Source organism: Chlorocebus sabaeus, chromosome 9 (genome assembly GCF_047675955.1).
Source record: "Chlorocebus sabaeus isolate Y175 chromosome 9, mChlSab1.0.hap1, whole genome shotgun sequence".
Classification (NCBI taxonomy): domain Eukaryota; kingdom Metazoa; phylum Chordata; class Mammalia; order Primates; family Cercopithecidae; genus Chlorocebus; species Chlorocebus sabaeus.
The window spans coordinates 71812621-71829900 of record NC_132912.1 but is presented as its reverse complement, the minus strand read 5'-3'; the positions used below and the strand labels follow the sequence as shown (position 1 = coordinate 71829900).

General features: G+C 40.5%; 1 protein-coding gene and 1 non-coding gene across 6 annotated transcripts in view; both read left to right on the top strand.

Annotated features, from left to right (window-relative positions):
• Positions 1 to 17280, top strand: part of CCAR1 (cell division cycle and apoptosis regulator 1) — a 74216-nt gene that overhangs the window by 32638 nt on the left and 24298 nt on the right. For all 5 annotated transcript variants that reach the window (XM_007963248.3, XM_007963251.3, XM_007963252.3 and 2 more), the window contains 7 exons: positions 3807 to 4032; positions 4668 to 4781; positions 5327 to 5493; positions 6229 to 6439; positions 7250 to 7333; positions 10271 to 10456; positions 16081 to 16272. In XM_007963248.3, the coding sequence (XP_007961439.2) occupies positions 3807 to 4032; positions 4668 to 4781; positions 5327 to 5493; positions 6229 to 6439; positions 7250 to 7333; positions 10271 to 10456; positions 16081 to 16272 (1180 nt within the window). The remainder of the gene's footprint in view (positions 1 to 3806; positions 4033 to 4667; positions 4782 to 5326; positions 5494 to 6228; positions 6440 to 7249; positions 7334 to 10270; positions 10457 to 16080; positions 16273 to 17280) is intronic.
• On the top strand, positions 5129 to 5195 carry LOC119628209 (small nucleolar RNA SNORD98). The gene has a single exon (XR_005244513.1). It is a non-coding gene; the product is annotated as a small nucleolar RNA SNORD98 (small nucleolar RNA).

The following is a 17280-nucleotide window of genomic DNA, read 5'->3' as shown; positions in this document are numbered from 1 at the left end:
CCAATTATTTCAAGTTTAGCTGTGGCAGTGTAGTATAATAGAAACATAGATATGCATATATACTCACATACATAATGTATTCACATGTATAGTGTATGTGTATGTATATACATAAATATATTATTCACCCTTTGAATCAGAAGTCATGACAAATTACCAGGAGTTTCTTTTTTCTTTCTTTCTTTTTTTTTTTTTTTTTTTTTTTTTGAGACCTGTCACCTATGCTGGAGTGCAGTGTCGTGATCTCAGCTCACTGCAGCCTCCACTTCCTGGGTTCAAGCTATTCTCCTGCCTCAGCCTCCCTAGTAGCTGGGATTACAGGTGCTCAGCACCACACCCAGCTAATTTTTGTATTTTTAGTAGGGATGGGGTTTCACCATGTTGGCTAGGCTTGTTTCGAACTCCTAACCTCAAGCGATCCACCTGCCTCGCCCTCCCAAAGTGCTGGGATTACAGGTATGAGTCACTGTACCTGGCCAATTTACCAGGAACTTCTGATGTTTACCTGCAAAAAAAAGAAAAGGTAATATTAACTAGCAGAATTATTGTGAGGTTTAGTTCATGTATCCAAAGGACTTAACCCATTGTGTGGCAGTTGTATAGTCTCAGAAATTAATGGTGGGTTGTGGTGGCAACTTAGGTAATAGATGAATAGATGGAAAAAAAACAAATTGACCGTAAAACAGGAAAATCATTAAAACCAGCGTTCAAGGCTGTTTAGCTAAAAGCAGATAGCTGTATGCAATGCAGTGGCCTAAGATGATATTATTACATTTAAACAGAGTGATAATTACCATTCATAATACTTGCCTATCAGTGGTTAAAATTTCTGTATGTTCAGTTCTAGATTTAGTAACCCAGTGAATTTTAGTCAAGCCACTTAATGCCAAGAAAATTTTGCTTGGTGACTTTGCTTAATTATGTTACGTAGTTGGTGTTCATTTACTCTTACTTATGGTCAAATCAGCACCTACTTCTTATTTGTTTTTTTCTTCGAGATGGAGTTTCGCTCTTGTTGCCCAGGCTGGAGAGCAATGGGGCGATCTTGGCTCACAGCAACCTCTGCCTCCTGGGTTCAAGCAATTCTCCTGCCTTAGCCTCGCGAGTAGCTGGGATTACAGGAATGCGCCACCACACCTGGCTCATTTTGTGTTTTTAGTAGAGACAGGGTTTCACCATGTTGGCCAGGCTGATCTCAAACTCCTTGCCTCAGGTGATCCAATCACCTCAGCCTCCCGAAGTGCTGAGATTACAGGCGTGAGCCACCACGCCTGGCCCAGCAACTACTCTTCATTTACACTAGTTTTCTTCTTATAGCTGTTTACTGTTAAAAATCTGTAGTCTGCATATTTCAGAGAAACCAGTTGAAACCAACACCGCTTTCACAGCCTCAAAGATATTAAATAGGGGAGCTCTGATTTTAACCCATCTATTCTCAATATTGAATGCTTTTTTGGGAAGAGTTGATGCATAGGATATGAAATTGAACAGCTATTTAGCTTCTTCTAAATTAGACCTTCAGGGGCCAAGTGCAGTGGCTGATGCCTGTAATCCCAGCACTTTGGGAGTCTGAGGTGGGCAGATCACTTGAGGTCAGGAGTTCAAGACCAGCCTGGCCAACATGGTGAAACCCCGACTCTACTAAAAAATACAAAACTTAGTTGGGCATGGTGGTGAGTGCCTGTAATCCCAGTTTCTTGGGAGGCTGAAGCAGGAGAATCACTTGAACCCGGAAGACAGAGGTTGCAGTGAACTGAAATTGCACCACTGCAATCCAGCCTGGGTGACAGAGGGAGACTCTGTCTCAAAAAATAAAGAAAAATAATAATAATAAATTAGACCTTCACAGTTTAGTTTTACCACTTTGAAGTAAATTCCCAGAACATTAAATGGATCTCTTGCAAGTAAAAATGATTTTAAAGTTTCCATACTTCTCATTTGTAGTTGTATAAATCAAGATTTTCTTTCTTTTTTTTTTTTTTTGAGACGGAGTCTTGCTCTGTCACCCAGGCTGGAGTACAGTGGCATGATCTCGCCTCACTATAAGCTCTGCCTCCCGGGTTCACGCCATTCTCCTGCCTCAGCCTCCCGAGTCTCTGGGACTACAGGCGCCTGCTACCACGCCCGGCTAATTTTTTTGTGTTTTTAGTAGAGACGGGGTTTCACCGTGTTAGCCAGGATGGTCTTGATCTCCTGACCTTGTGATCCGCCCGTCTCGGCCTCCCAAAGTGCTGGGATTACAGGCTTGAGCCACCGCGCCCGGCCTAATCAAGATTTTCTTACACTAATATGTTTATAAGAAACTTCATGCCCATGAAATGATTTATTCTTACATCTTTTGTTTTATTATAAATTTTACTCCTGTGGGGTAAAACATGACTTCAAAAATTCTGGTGATGTGAAATTGGGAAACAATTATACATATTTCCTTTTTGTAACACTTCCTTAAAAACAAAACTCAGATACTTGTTTCACGTTTTTATTATTTTGACAGCAGAATCATATCCAAATAAAGTATAATTACAGGCCTGGCACTGGTGGCTCACACCTGTAATCCAGCACTTTAGGAGGCCAACGTGGAAGAATCACTTGAGGCCAGGAGTTTGAGACCAGCCTAGGCATATAGTGAGACCTCACCTCTACAAAAAGTATAAGTTAACCACATGTGGTAGTGCACCCGTAGTCCTAGCTATAATACTTGGAGGCTGACATAGAAAGATTGCTTGAGCCTAGGAATTCAGGTTACAGCAAGCTATGAGTATGCCACATTGTACTCTGGCCTGGGCGACAGAGCAAGATTCTGTCTGTAGATTGGATGGATGGATAGATGGATGGATGGATGGATGGATGGATAGATAGATTCTGTCTGTGGATAAAATAGGTAAATAGATAAATAGGTAGGTAGATAATAGTCTATTATCTGACAAGTTTATTGCTTTGTATTTATTTTCATACTTCAAATAAAGACATCTCTACATGTAGATTACTTCATCTTTCATACTTCTGCCTTTAGTTGTCTTTAAAAAAGACAATGTAGTTATCTTTTCGTCTTACATTATACTTTTAACAGACATCTCTTAACCTTTTGCCAGATTGACCTTTCAGTTCCTCTCTTTTAAAAACTCTACTTCTTAGGAAAAAGGAAATGATCCTTTAAAAAATCAGTACGAGATTTAAAAGACAAGAAATTTATGCCCTCTATACATAATAATCAGGTATGGATCTTAATCATTCACAGAGAAAGGGGTGTGGAGGTGCAGATAATCCAAGGAACATATGAATTTTCCTTTTGTGTGGATTTTTGTATTTAATTTTGAATGTAAGTATGGTTGATCTAGGAACTTACTATAGTAAAATAAAAGTTCCATAGTTTTTCTACACTCTGAAAACCTGACTGAGGGGCATACAGAAATACTAATTTGGTACCACTCTCATTGATGTTTTGTATCCTTTCAACGTGAACCATAATTTTCCAGTAATCCACAGTTCCAACTGAGGAAAACCTGCTTTTGTACAGATCTTTTCTGGAGCTGAGGTTCAAGTTATTTCAAAGGGTCTTCTGTAACAAAAAGTAACGAAATAAGGATAACACTGAGAATACTATTTATTCAAAACTTTGAGTATACAAATTTGAAAGTAATATTTTCATATGTCTCTATCCAAATCTATAGCTCATTGGTAACTGACTTTGTCCTTTTTCAGCTTACTTTTTACCATATGAAATTGTATTTGCTACAGAATCGAGTGAATGTTTGTGTAACCTTTTTATTAAGGCTCTTTACTCACTACTTATGTCTGTTTTTCAGTCCCAGTTGTGACATGATGGAACTAAGGCGCCGTTATCAGAATTTGTATATACCTAGTGACTTTTTTGATGCTCAGTTTACATGGGTGGATGCTTTCCCTTTGTCAAGACCATTTCAGCTGGGAAATTACTGCAATTTTTATGTAATGCACAGAGAAGTAGAGTCCTTAGAAAAAAATATGGCCATTCTTGATCCACCAGATGCCGACCACTTATACAGTGCAAAGGTTTGTATTCAACTGTGATATGCAGCTTAAATTTCTTAGCAGTTATTCATAATAAAAGGGTATGTAGAATTATCCTTCAGAAAGTGTTTGTTACGTAGACCCGAATACCTGTTTTCTTCTTGACTGCTTGATCCTATTTTGGTTATATAATTTAATTTAAGCTCTCTTTGCCTCATCTCTTGAGCTGTAAAACTAGTTATTCTAACATTTAAAATCTCATAAAAATGTGAAGATAAAGTTGATGTTAATGAGATATTTGGAATGTCATATGACTTCTGGTAGCCTCAGATAAAACTTAGTGTTAGATGAATGCACTAAATGTTAGTCTTAAGGGAAACATTCAGTATATTACGTATAGTCTACAGTTTTGTTTAAAGCATTGTTTGAGTGAAAAAGCATCCCTTCAAAAGTTAAAACTAAGTAATTATAAGGTATCTAGGCCTGGCGTGGTGGCTCATGCCTGTAATCCCAGCACTTTGGGAGGCTGAGGTATCTAATACTATTTCTGCTATATATACTTCCTATTTTTATTTAAAAATTTCAGACATCTAGTATGTAAAGATAATTAGTAGTGCTTCTCATTTTTTCACATTACTTTAGACTTTTGACAGGATTGAATTATTTGACTATAATAGGTAATGCTGATGGCTAGCCCTAGTATGGAAGATTTGTATCATAAGTCATGTGCTCTTGCTGAAGACCCACAAGAACTTCGAGATGGATTCCAACATCCTGCTAGACTTGTTAAGGTAAAAGGACACATTTGTTTTAACTTTAGATGTATTCACTTTGCTTAGCTGTAAGTTTGTACACATAAAATCTAAAACCCTACATTTTAATATGTGTTGATTAGTTTAATGACTAATTTCAGTATTAAGGCACCCAGAATTTAATGATGTAGATGTTTTTCTCATTGCAGATTATGACTATATCTCATTTGTACGCTACTAGTTCAACAGTCATTTTGATGTTTTATATTCGTAACATAGTAGAATCTTAGTGGTAATAGGATTCAGTGTCTTTGGATGTTGTTGAAGTTTGAATTATAGCTTGTTTCTTTAAAAGAACTCTATCTGAAGAAATATTTTAAAAGGATGAGTTATGATGTGTGTAAATCCTATTCCATTGCTGAAATGCAGTGTGGAACACAATGAACTGAACTCTTCCTTGACTGACAGATACCAGAGGTAGTAAAAATGGTATTGGAAAGGTTTGTACCTTTCCTTCTCAAGTATCTTATTTGTAATTTGACAGAGTGCGTAATATATGTAAATGATTCTTTGTTTTGAATTAGTTTTTAGTGGGCATGAAAGGCAAGGATGAAGCTATGGCCATTGGAGGCCACTGGTCTCCTTCGTTGGATGGACCAGACCCAGAAAAAGATCCCTCTGTGTTGATTAAGACTGCTATTCGTTGTTGTAAGGCTCTGACAGGCATTGATCTAAGTGTGTGCACACAATGGTAAGTACCAATTCATTTCTTGATTAGAAGTGTTTTACTAATAGTTTATGTAGTTGTTCTTGTCGATCAGCCTTTTCCCCTCGGCTTATTTTAGAATCCTGGTCATGCAGGTAATCCCAAAGGAAAATCCCCATTTGTAGCTAAAGTTTATATTTGGTGCCAAAATGTTTTGGGGAAAAAGGATTAAGAACTAATCAAAATAAACTGAAAATTTAAATGTTTTGTTATGTTGTACTTTGGAAGTTGGATGTATGTTGAAAATACTTTTCATTTCATGCATAGCTGGAGAAGATCGTCAAGAGAGAACTTCATTTCATTATAATTCTTTTGTTATAAAATGATGTAGTTGCGATTATTTTTGTTCAGCCATATTTTCTCTTGAGGCTTATTTGTCCTGTGTATTTTAGTGTGTCTCTTGTGACTTAATTTGAGAATATTCTTTTTTAGCACATGAAATCTGAACAGCTATCCAGCTTCTTCAGGTATTCTCTAAAATGTGGGTAGCTCTGTAATCAAACTTGAAAATGCCTTGGGGGAACATATTCTTCCTTTAACTTATTAAATATTGTACAAATGTACCAAAAGAGGAACTATGGCTTCTATAATTTTTTTTTCTTTAGACCAACCTCAAGTTCTTGCAGCAAAATTTCTTTACTTGATGTGCTACAAGTGAACTAGGGTCTTTAAAATGTATTTTAGAATTTTTTTTCCAACATGCTTCTTCCCTTGCAACAGGTACCGTTTTGCAGAGATTCGCTACCATCGCCCTGAGGAGACCCACAAGGGGCGTACAGTTCCAGCTCATGTGGAGACAGTGGTTTTATTTTTCCCGGATGTTTGGCATTGCCTTCCCACCCGCTCAGAGTGGGAAACCCTCTCCCGAGGATACAAGCAGCAGCTGGTCGAGAAGCTTCAGGGTGAACGCAAGGAGGCTGATGGAGAACAGGCACTGAACGCTAATCCCTTTTTCTATTTCCGCTTCTCACAGGCACAGGAACACAGGCACAAATGCACACCACACACTACATAACAAACACACATGGAGGAACATAACTGGTAACAGCGACTGGTAATCCAGCTTTCAGCAGTATAGTTGTATGTTCTTTTCTCTTAAAATTTCTGTCTATTATTCTAACTTTTAAGAGTGCTGAGACCTCAAAGGAAAATAAGTTGTGCTTAAATTGCACAGAATTTTGTTTTTATCATAGGTCTAGTTGCTGGAATCTGGGACCAGTTGTTGAACAAGATTCAGTATTAAGCCATTTTAAACATTTTGCCATTTTCTAAAATTTAAAAAATTTTCTTTTTCATGGTCATCAGTTCTAGTCATGGATATTTGAAATTGGACAACCACAAGTCTGAGAGATTTGAAATTTCAGGCTATGTGGCAACGTCTTTGGTACATTTCAAAGGTCTGACTAAATCAGTCTTTGGGTGGCTTGAAAATTGGGGCAAGATCACACACTGTGTGGTTTGTGGATACCGGCAGTGTTTGTGCATCCCTGATATCCTTTGTGTTGTAATTTATCACCCTTTTGTGTTTCACAGATCTGGCTTTGATTGGCTGATGAGTGTCTTTGTGATCAGTTAAAAGTGGTAGAATGTATGTACGTGGACTTGCCTAAATAATAACTTTAGGAGAAGACAATCTGAAACATTTGTGACCTTGCACAGATCAGCAACAGACTTTTAAAAATAAATTATTTTTGTTTTACGGTTTCATAATAGTAATTATATTCTTAACTTTGTATGTCAGGATGAAGAAGAGAAGGATGATGGTGAAGCTAAAGAAATTTCTACACCTACCCATTGGTCTAAACTTGATCCAAAGACAATGAAGGTAACTTTAATAAGGATGGATTTTACTTATCTTTTTCAATTAAAAAAATTTTTTTTGAGATGGAGTCTCAGTTTGTTGCCCAGGCTGGAGTGTAGTGATATGATCTCGGCTCACTTCAGCCTCTGTCTCCTGGGTTCAATAGATTCTCTTGCCTCAGCCTCCTGAGTAGCTGGGATTACAGGTGCCCCGCCACCGCGCCTGGCTAATTTTTGTAGTTTTAGTAGAGACGGGGTTTTACCATGTTAGCCAGCATGGCCAGCCAGGATGTCAGCATGTTGGCCAGTTTGGTCTCGAACTCCTGAGTGCTGGGATTACAGGCACGTACAACCATGCCAGGCCAATTTCTGTATTTTTAGTAGAGATGGGATTTTGCCATGTTGGTCAGGCCAGTCTCACACTCCTGGCCTCAAGCGATCTACCCACCCCTGCCTCCCAGTGTTAGGATTACAGGGGTGAGCTACTGCACCCAGCCTAAAATATATTTAAAATTAAAACATAGATTGATATACATCTAAACTGGGAAGAGGCTGGGAGCGGTGGCTCACGCCTCTAATTGCAGCACTTTGAGAGGCATAGATGGGCAGATCGCTTGAGTCCAGGAGTTTGAGACCATCCTGGGCAGTGTGTGTGTGTTTGTGTGTGTGTGTATGTATATATATATAGTTTATACATATATATGTGTGTGTGTATGTGTGTGTGTATATATATATATTTATTTATTTATTTATTTTGAGACAGAGTCTTGCTTTGTCACCCAGACTGGAGTACAGTGGCACGATCTCAACCTCTGCCTCCCGGGTTCAAGAGATTCTTGTGCCTCAGCCTCCCTAGTAGCTGGGACTACAGGCCTTGTGCCACCATGCCCAACTAATTTTTGTATTTTTAGTAGAGGTGGGGTTTCACTGTGTTGGCCAGGCTGGTCTGAACTCCTGACCTCAATTGATCCACCCACCTCAGCCTCCCCAAGTCCTGGGATTACAGATGTGATCCACCTCGCCTGTTGTGTGTTTTATTCCATTTGTGTTTTTCTGAGTACAAGCTTTGTGATTGGTTGATTGGTTATTGTGTATAAAAGTTACGATCACTTCAACCCGAGGATACTGAGTAGAAAAAAAAAAACAACCATAAAATAATAAACCAGGCAAGGTGGCTCATGCCTGTGATCCCAGCACTTCTGGGGACTGAAGGAGGAGGATTGCTTCAGTCTAGGAGTTTGAGACCAGCTTCTACAACATCGTGAGGCCCTCTCTCTACAAAAAGTCTAAAAAATTATTTGGGCATAGTGGCACACGCCTGTAGTCCCAGCTACTTGGGAAGCTGAGGTGGGAGGATTGCTTGAGCCTGGAATCTGGAGCCTGCAGTGAACTATGATTGTGCCACTGCACTCCAGTTTAGGCAACAAAATGAAATTTTGTTTAAAAATACGTGTGCGTATGTGTGTGTGTAAGGTTGCAGCTGGGCACTATGCTTTATGCCTGTAATCCCAGCACTTTGGGAGGCCCAGCTGGGCAGATTGCTACAGCCCAGTAGTTCAAGATCAGCCCTGGCAACATACTGAGACTCTGTCTCTACCAAAAAAAAAATTTAGCTGAGCATGGTGAAGCATGCCTATAGTCCCACCTACTCAGGAGCCTGAGGTGGGAGGATCACCTGAACTTGGAAGGTCAAGGCTGCCACGGTGAGCCATGAGCCGTGGTTATGCCACTCCAGCCTGGGTAACAGAGCAAGACTCTGCCTCAAAAGAAAATGACTCATCCTGTTGAGTTAACATTAATTTTGTGCATGTAATTATTTTTAAATATTTTATACTATTCAAGTAAATTGATTAAAGGGACAGAGTGCAGTGGTGTCATTAGAGTTCACTGCAGCTTCAAACTCCTATGCTCAAGTGGTCCTCTCACCTAAGCCTCTCAAGTAGCTTGGGCTAAAGACATGTTCCACCATGTCTGGCTAATTTTTTCTTTTTTTTTCCTAAAGAGGTGGGGTTTTGCTGTGTTCCCCAGGCTGATTTTAAACTCCTGGCCTCAAGTGATCCTTCCACCTTGGACTCCAAAGGTGCTAGGATTACAGGCACGAGCCACCATTTCCTGCTGGTATTACTCCTCTATTGGACATTTGTTTATTTACTTACTTTTAGAGACAAGGTCTCTGTCGCCATGGCTGGAGTACAGTGCATAGTTCACTAGAACCTTAAACTCCTGGGCTCAAGCAGTCTTCCCATCTCAGCCTCCCAAGTGGTTAGGACTACAGGCATTCACTACCACACCTGGCTAATTTATGAGACATTTAGACTCTTCACTTTTTTGGAGGGAGGAAATAAGTAAATCTATAGTTTTGTGGGTTTTTTCTGCCTTCTATTTAGGATGTTTCCTTAGGGTAGACAGCCAGAAATGAGAACTTCTGGGTCAAAGAACATTGAAAAAAATGTTTACGCATGTTAATATGTTTTATTTTCCAAAAATATGCTATCATTTTGCATTTTCACACGTGTTGTGTGAGCTGTACAAATGTTCTTTTCACTACATTTGTAAAGTCACACAAAAGGCTGGGCGTGGTGGTGGCTCACGCTTATAATCCCAGCACTTTGGGAGGCCAAGGCAGGCTGATCGCGAGGTCAGGAGTTCAAGACCAGCCTGACCAACATGGGGAAACCCCGTCACTACTAAAAGTACAAAAATTAGTTGGGTGTGGTGGTGAGCATCTGTAATCCCAGCTACTTGGGGGACTGAGACAGGAGAATCGCTTGAACCTGGGAGGCAGAGCTTGCGGTGAGCCGAGATCACACCACTGCATTCCAGCCTGGGCAACAGAGTGAGACTCCGTTTCAAAGAAAAAAAAAACCCACAAAAGATAATTGTTAATTGTAGCTAGTTTGTTTCCTATTTCAATATCCACCCCCCCTTTTTTTTCCTGTGTTTTCATGCTCCATATATTCAGGTAAATGACCTCCGAAAAGAATTAGAAAGTCGAGCTCTTAGTTCCAAAGGATTAAAATCCCAGTTAATAGCCCGACTGACAAAACAGCTTAAAGTAGAGGAACAAAAAGAAGAACAGAAGGAGTTAGAGAAATCTGAAAAAGAGGAGGATGAGGAGGATGATAGGAAATCTGAAGACGATAAAGAGGTATGTACTCAATCTATTATTACGCTCTGTGGTATTGATATTCATGTATAGGGTGTTCTTGGAATACGTGAGTTAAGATTATGTGTGTGTATGCTTTTATGTATTTGTTTTATTTTGGCTTTTTTTTTTTTTTTTTTTTTGAGACTGAGTCTTGTTCTGTTTCCCAGGCTAGAATGCAGTGGAGTGATCTCTGCTTACTGCAACCTCCACATCCCAGGTTCAAGCTATTCTTCTGCCTCAACCTCCCGAGTAGCTGAGATTACAGGCACCCACCCCTATGTCCGGCTATTTTTTTGTATTTTTGGTAGAGACAGGGTTTTACCATGTTGGCCAGGCTAGTCTCAAACTCCTGACCTTGTGATTCGCCTGCCTCCGCCTCACAAAGTGCTGGGATTACATGTGTGAACCCCCGCGCCCAGCTATTTATTTTCCGAGACGGGGTTTCGCTCTTGTTGCCCAGAAGGGAGTGCAATGGCACAATCTCGGCTCACCACAACCTCCACCTCCTGGGTTCAAGCAATTCTCCTGCCTCAGCCTCCCGAGTAGCTGGGATTACAGGCATGCACCGCCACGCCTGGCTAATTTTGCATTTTTAGTAGAGATGGTGTTTTTCCGTGTTGGTTAGGCTGTTCTCGAACTCCTGACCTCAGGTGATCTGCCTCTCTCAGCTTCTCAGAGTGCTGAGGTTACAGGCATGAGCCACTGTGCCCGGCCGTGTGTATGCTTTTATTAAGGTGCAGTTTACTTATAATAAAATTCAACCTTTTTTGTGAATAGTTCTGTGAGTTTTTACAAATGCATATAGGTATATAACCACCACCAACACCACAATGAAGATACAAAACATTTCTAGGTAAATGGCTCAGAAATTGAGTTCTAGTGAAGTGCTTATTCCAGAATCTGTCTGCTTCTAAAACAGTATGTTTGATTGAATCAAACCTTGAGACTCAGACTATTTATTCAAGCTGTTTTATGCTTCCGTTTTTTGTCCAGTAGAATAACTCCTGGATACATAAGCCTGTTACTTTATTTTCTGAATTTGAAATATAGGGATCTCAGAAGTGTGTTTTAGCACCAGTAATTGGATAAGCCATATAATCAGTTTCTAAATCTTATACATTATAAAGTACAAATCATTATTTATGAAGAATTCCTTCCGGAAATATTTACTCTAAATCTGCTTGTGATTTAGTGGTCCTCTCACCTAAGCCTGGGAGACAGAGCAAGACCCTGTGAGAAAACAGATAAATCTAGAATGAAATTTTCTTTTTTAAATTTTTTATTTTATTATTATTTTTTTAGAATATGAAAAATTCTCAGCTCTCCTAAACTTTTCAAAAAATGGTCCATATAATGAAAGATGAAAGAAAGAAATGGTTAAAGGGATCTCTTAGATTAAAGGAGGCTAATGAGACATAACAACCAAATAACTAAGTGAAACCTGACTAGATCCTGGATAGGTGAAAATAAAAGTCATAGAGAGTATTTTTGGGACAGTTGGAGAAATTTGATTATGGATATGGATGTGACATTAGATAATATTAAAGCAGTGTTAAATTTCTTGAATGTGATAATGGTTTTGTAATTTTGTAGGATAGTTACCTTGTTCTTAGGTGATGCATGGACTTGTGATTTCTTATTTTTTTATGTATTTATTTTTATTTTTAAATTTTATTTGTTTATGGCTAGGCGCGGTGGGTCATGCCTGTAATCCCAGCACTTTGGGAGGCCGAGACGGGCGGATCACAAGGTCAAGAGATCGAGACCATCCTGGCTAACACGGTGAAACCCCGTCTCTACTAAAAATACAAAAATTAGCCGGGCGAGGTTGTGGGCGCCTGTAGTCCCAGCTACACGGGAGGCTGAGGCAGGAGAATGGCGTGAACTTGGGAGGCGGAGCTTGCAGTGAGTGGCAGTCGCACCACTGCACTCCAGCCTGGGTGACAGAGTGAGACTTCGTCTCAAAAAAAAAATTTTTTTATTGAGGCCGGGCGCGGTGGCTCAAGCCTGTAATCCCAGCACTTTGGGAGGCCGAGACGGGCGGATCACGAGGTCAGGAGATCGAGACCATCCTGGCTAACACGGTGAAACCCCGTCTCTACTAAAAAGTACAAAAAACTAACCGGGCGAGGTGGCGGGCGCCTGTAGTCCCAGCTACTCCGGAGGCTGAGGCAGGAGAATGGCGTAAACCCGGGAGGCGGAGCTTGCGGTGAGCAGAGATCCGGCCACTGCACTCCAGCCTGGGTGACAGAGCCAGACTCCGTCTCAAAAAAAAAAAAAAAAAAAATTATTTATTTATTTATTTATTTATTTATTTATTTTGAGACGGAGTCTCACTCTGTTGCCAGGTTGGAGTGCAGTGGCACAATCTCGGCTCACTGCAACCTCTGCCTCCTGGGTTGAAGCTGTTCTTCTGCCTCAGCCTCCCGAGTAGCTGGGAATGCAGGCACCCACTACCACACCCAGCTAATTTGTGTATTTTTAGTAGAGATGGGGTTTCGTCATGTTGGCCAGGATGGTCTCGATCTCTTGATCTCATGATCCACCCGCCTCAGCCTCCCAAAGTGCTGCTATTACAGGCTGATATTGCACTGCTCTTGGCCTTATTTTTATTTTTTGAGACAGAGTCTCTCTCTGTTGCCCAGGCTGCAGTGGAATGGCATGATCTCGGCTCATTGCAATTTCTGCCTCCTGGGTTGAAGCGATTCTTGTACCTCAGCCTCCCGAGTAGCTGGGATTACAGGCGCCTGCCACCATGCCTGGCTAATTTTTGTATTTTTAGTAGAGATTGGGTTTCGCCATGTTAGCCAGGCTGGTCTGAAATTCCTGATCTCAGATGATCCACCCACCTTGGCCTGCCGATGTGCTGGGATTACAGTTGTGAGCCACCGTGCTCGGCCCTCAATGAGTTATTTTCATGATGAAATTGTCCCAGACGTTGGACGGTGGGAGTTCTTTCGAGCTATGTGCCCTTTTGACATATCTTTATCACTTTTTGAGGACTCTTTACTTACTAGCATTTTAAAGCATTTCAATTTTATTTTGTGCTATCCTTGTCCTAGTTCAGGAATCAGTCATTTCCCCAGGAAGCCCTGGTTCCTTTTTAGTGAAGAATGGTATTTAGAAGCCAAGATATGCTCATTGCAATTAGGTTGCTGCTCCCAACCCCCTTCAGTGAACAGAGATACGGAAGATATATAGATAAATAGATAACACTTACCAATATTTAAATCTATATTTCTATATCTTACGCATATTGAAAGCTGTGAATTTACACAGGTGCCTCCAATTCTTCCAATGACATGACTCTCTGCCCTGTGCTATCTCTGCATGGATTACTCTCCTTGCTCCATCTGGGTTTCATTGTTTAGTAATGAAGGAGCTCATCATCAATGGGCAGTTGTGGCTCCACCACCCTGCCAGCCTCCATCTCCTGTGTAGACATCTACATTCCTTGAAAAGGGTGCTTTAGGCCGGGTGCGGTGTCTCAAGCCTGTAATCCCAGCACTTTGGGAGGCCGAGACGGGGGATCACGAGGTCAGGAGATCAAGACCATCCTGGCGAACATGGTGAAACCCCGTCTCTACTGAAAAAATACAAAAAACTAGCCGGGCGAGGTGGCAGGCGCCTGTACTCAGGAGGCTGAGGCAGGAGAATGGTGTAAACCCGGGAGGTGGAGCTTGCAGTGAGCTGAGATCCAGCCACTGCACTCCAGCCTGGGCAACAGAACAAGACTCCGTCTCAAAAAAAAAAAAAAAAAAAAAAAAAAAAAGAGTGCGTTAGAACTGAATTGTTCAGGATAGATGGAGACAACTTCGTGAGACCCCATCTCTAGGAAAAAAAAAAAAAAAAATTAGCCGAACATGGTCACATGTGGCTGTAGTCTCAGCTACTGGGGAGGCTGACATGGGAGGATTGCTTGAACCCAGGAGGTCAGTGCTATTTGTGAGCTATGATCACACCACTACTCTCTGGCCAGGGTGACAGAGTGAGACCCTGTCTCAAAAAAAAAAAAAAAAAAACTTTGTGTATAATGAAATGCACAAACCCAGTCCCTTTTTGGATTGGCTTTTAGCAGGCCTGGTTCTCCCTTCCCACCGCCATTTCTATTAGAGAAGCCGAAGAATTGCTACAGATAGGGTCAGATACATGATCTGTCTACCAATCAGATACTCACTTTCTGAATTTTGAATGTTAAGAATGTGATGCAGAATGTCTGTGTCTCTTGTAACATTTTCTTTTAGCACACTTTAAAAATAGTTAAAATTTTCATCTGCTATGTGGTGGTGTCTTTCTGGCCCACTTTCATCATCTACAGGGATATAATTCTGCTGCTGCTTCTCACTCTTTTTTTAAAAATACTAAATTTGTGTGGGATTTGACCTCAATATTTGAATCATTTCTATGTGAATTTAGATTGTCTGAATTTTATAAACGTAGTTTCTTTCAGATAACTTTTCTAAATTCATAGAGCTCTGCTCTTTTGTTGTTTTGTTTTGTCAGAAACATACGCTGGCTTGCTTTCTGAAGTTTGCTGTTTCTTTTGCCCTTCATCACTTTTTGTCTGGGCGTTCTCCTATGTCTTTGTTGTTACTCTCCTACTCCCAGCAGTTTCTCCTCAGTATGGGACCCTAGTAAATGAGCTTTGCAAGTTTGTAAGGCTAGAGTGGCCTAGGCCTCTTCAGATCTTTTTTTTTTTTTTTTTTTTTTTTTTGAGACGGAGTCTCGCTCTGTCGCCCAGGCTGGAGTGCAGTGGCCAGATCTCAGCTCACTGCAAGCTCCGCCTCCCGGGTTTTCACCATTCTCCTGCCTCAGCCTCCCGAGTAGCTGGGACTACAGGCGCCCGCCACCTCGCCCGGCTATTTTTTTTGTATTTTTTTAGTAGAGACGGGGTTTCACTGTGTTAGCCAGGATGGTCTCGATCTCCTGACCTCGTGATCCTCCCGTCTCGGCCTCCCAAAGTGCTGGGATTACAGGCTTGAGCCACCGCGCCCGGCCCAGATCTTAAAATAAATTCTCTATTCACTCTCTTGTTAGGGGTAAAATTTTGCCTAGTTTCAGCTGCTGCACTTTCCAGTAAATACCTACTGGCTGTTTTTTGGTTTTCTTGTTCTCCCATTGCTTCCTTATGCTTTCTTTGGACACATTCATCAGTAACACATAGGTCTTTTGGCCTTTTCCCACCCATTTGTATATTGGTTTGTGGGGATACCTTGTCACTTAGTTTTGTTATGAATGCTATCAGTTTTTGATTTTGATATCTATATTGCTTTGTGTTTTTAGTGTGAGGTTTCAGGAAGATCTAAAACCTATGCTACCACTACTATTTTCCCAGAATTTTTTCTAATTTATATAATCTCAATATAGATAACTTTCCCCCCTCTTTACATGGCAGTTTCTTATGCTGGGAAATCCAAAAGAGAGTTAGGAGCCATCAAAGCTTACTACGCTTAGTGAATTTGAACTTTCCTCCCTTGTCAACCCTTATGGTTAGTGTAAGCACCATGAAGAGTCATGGGAATTTTGTTCCTTTGTGTGGTATATATTCGATGTATATTCATCTTGGACGTGTATATACATCATACTTGCAGATTTAACCTTGACTTGAAATTTGAAATATTTAGGAAGAAGAAAGGAAACGTCAAGAGGAAATGGAACGCCAGCGTCGAGAAAGAAGATATATTTTGCCTGATGAACCAGCTATCATTGTACATCCAAATTGGGCTGCAAAAAGTGGCAAGTTTGATTGTAGCATCATGTCTTTGAGTGTCTTGTTGGACTACAGATTAGAGGATAATAAAGAACATTCATTTGAGGTAATGTTTTCAGTTTGAAATAAGATCCATATAAGGGCCACACATTATGACTAGTTAATATATCTCTGAAATCTTTTTTCTTTGTTTTTAACTTTTTTTGTTTTTTTGGTTTTTGGTTTTTTTTTTTGAGACAGAGTTTCACTCTGTTACCCATGCTGGAGTGCATTGGCGTGATGGCGGCTCACTGCAACCTCTGTCTCCTGGGTTCAAGCAATTCTCCTGCCTCAGCCTCCCGAGTAGCTGGGATTACAGACACCTGCCACCACACCCAGCTAATTTTTGCATTTTTAGTAGAGATGGGGTTTCACCATGTTGGCCAGACTGGTCTCGAACTCCCGACCTCAGGTGATCTGCCTGCCTCAGCCTCCCAAAGTGCTGGGATTACAGGCATGAGCCACTGCGCCCAGCCCCGAATGCCTCTTTTTCATTGCTTGTTTTTTTGAGTTTTTGTTGGTTTTTTCTTGTAATCTACTTCTTGGGAAAAAAATAGATGATTTGTCCTCTAAAGTTTCCTTACAGACTCACTTTTGCTGATTGCATTTCCCTGCTATGGTTTATGCATTCCTCTATTCCCTGTATTTCATTTAAATTGATTGTTAGGTCTAAATTTTTAATTAAGTTCAGTTTTGTTTTTTCCCTAAGACGCTTTCATAAGTAGTGTGGTGTGTTCTTTCTTCAGGATATCCGTAATGTCTAGTTGACTCTTTTGGGGATGAAGTAATGCTTTATTATCTTCTCTAGAATTAAAATAGCATTTAATACCATTTAAAGATATTAAAAATTTAACTGGTGTTTGAGTTGTAAGAGAAAATAATTGTTGTTTAACTTTTCATTATTAATCTATTTTTTGTATAATTATTTTATTACTTATTTTATATATTTATTTTTGAGACAGAGTCTCACTTTGTTGCCCAGGATGGAATGCAATGGCACAATCTCAGCTCACTGCAACCTCTGCCTCCCAGGCTTAAGCAATTCTCCTGCCTCTCTCCAGGGTAGCTGGGATTA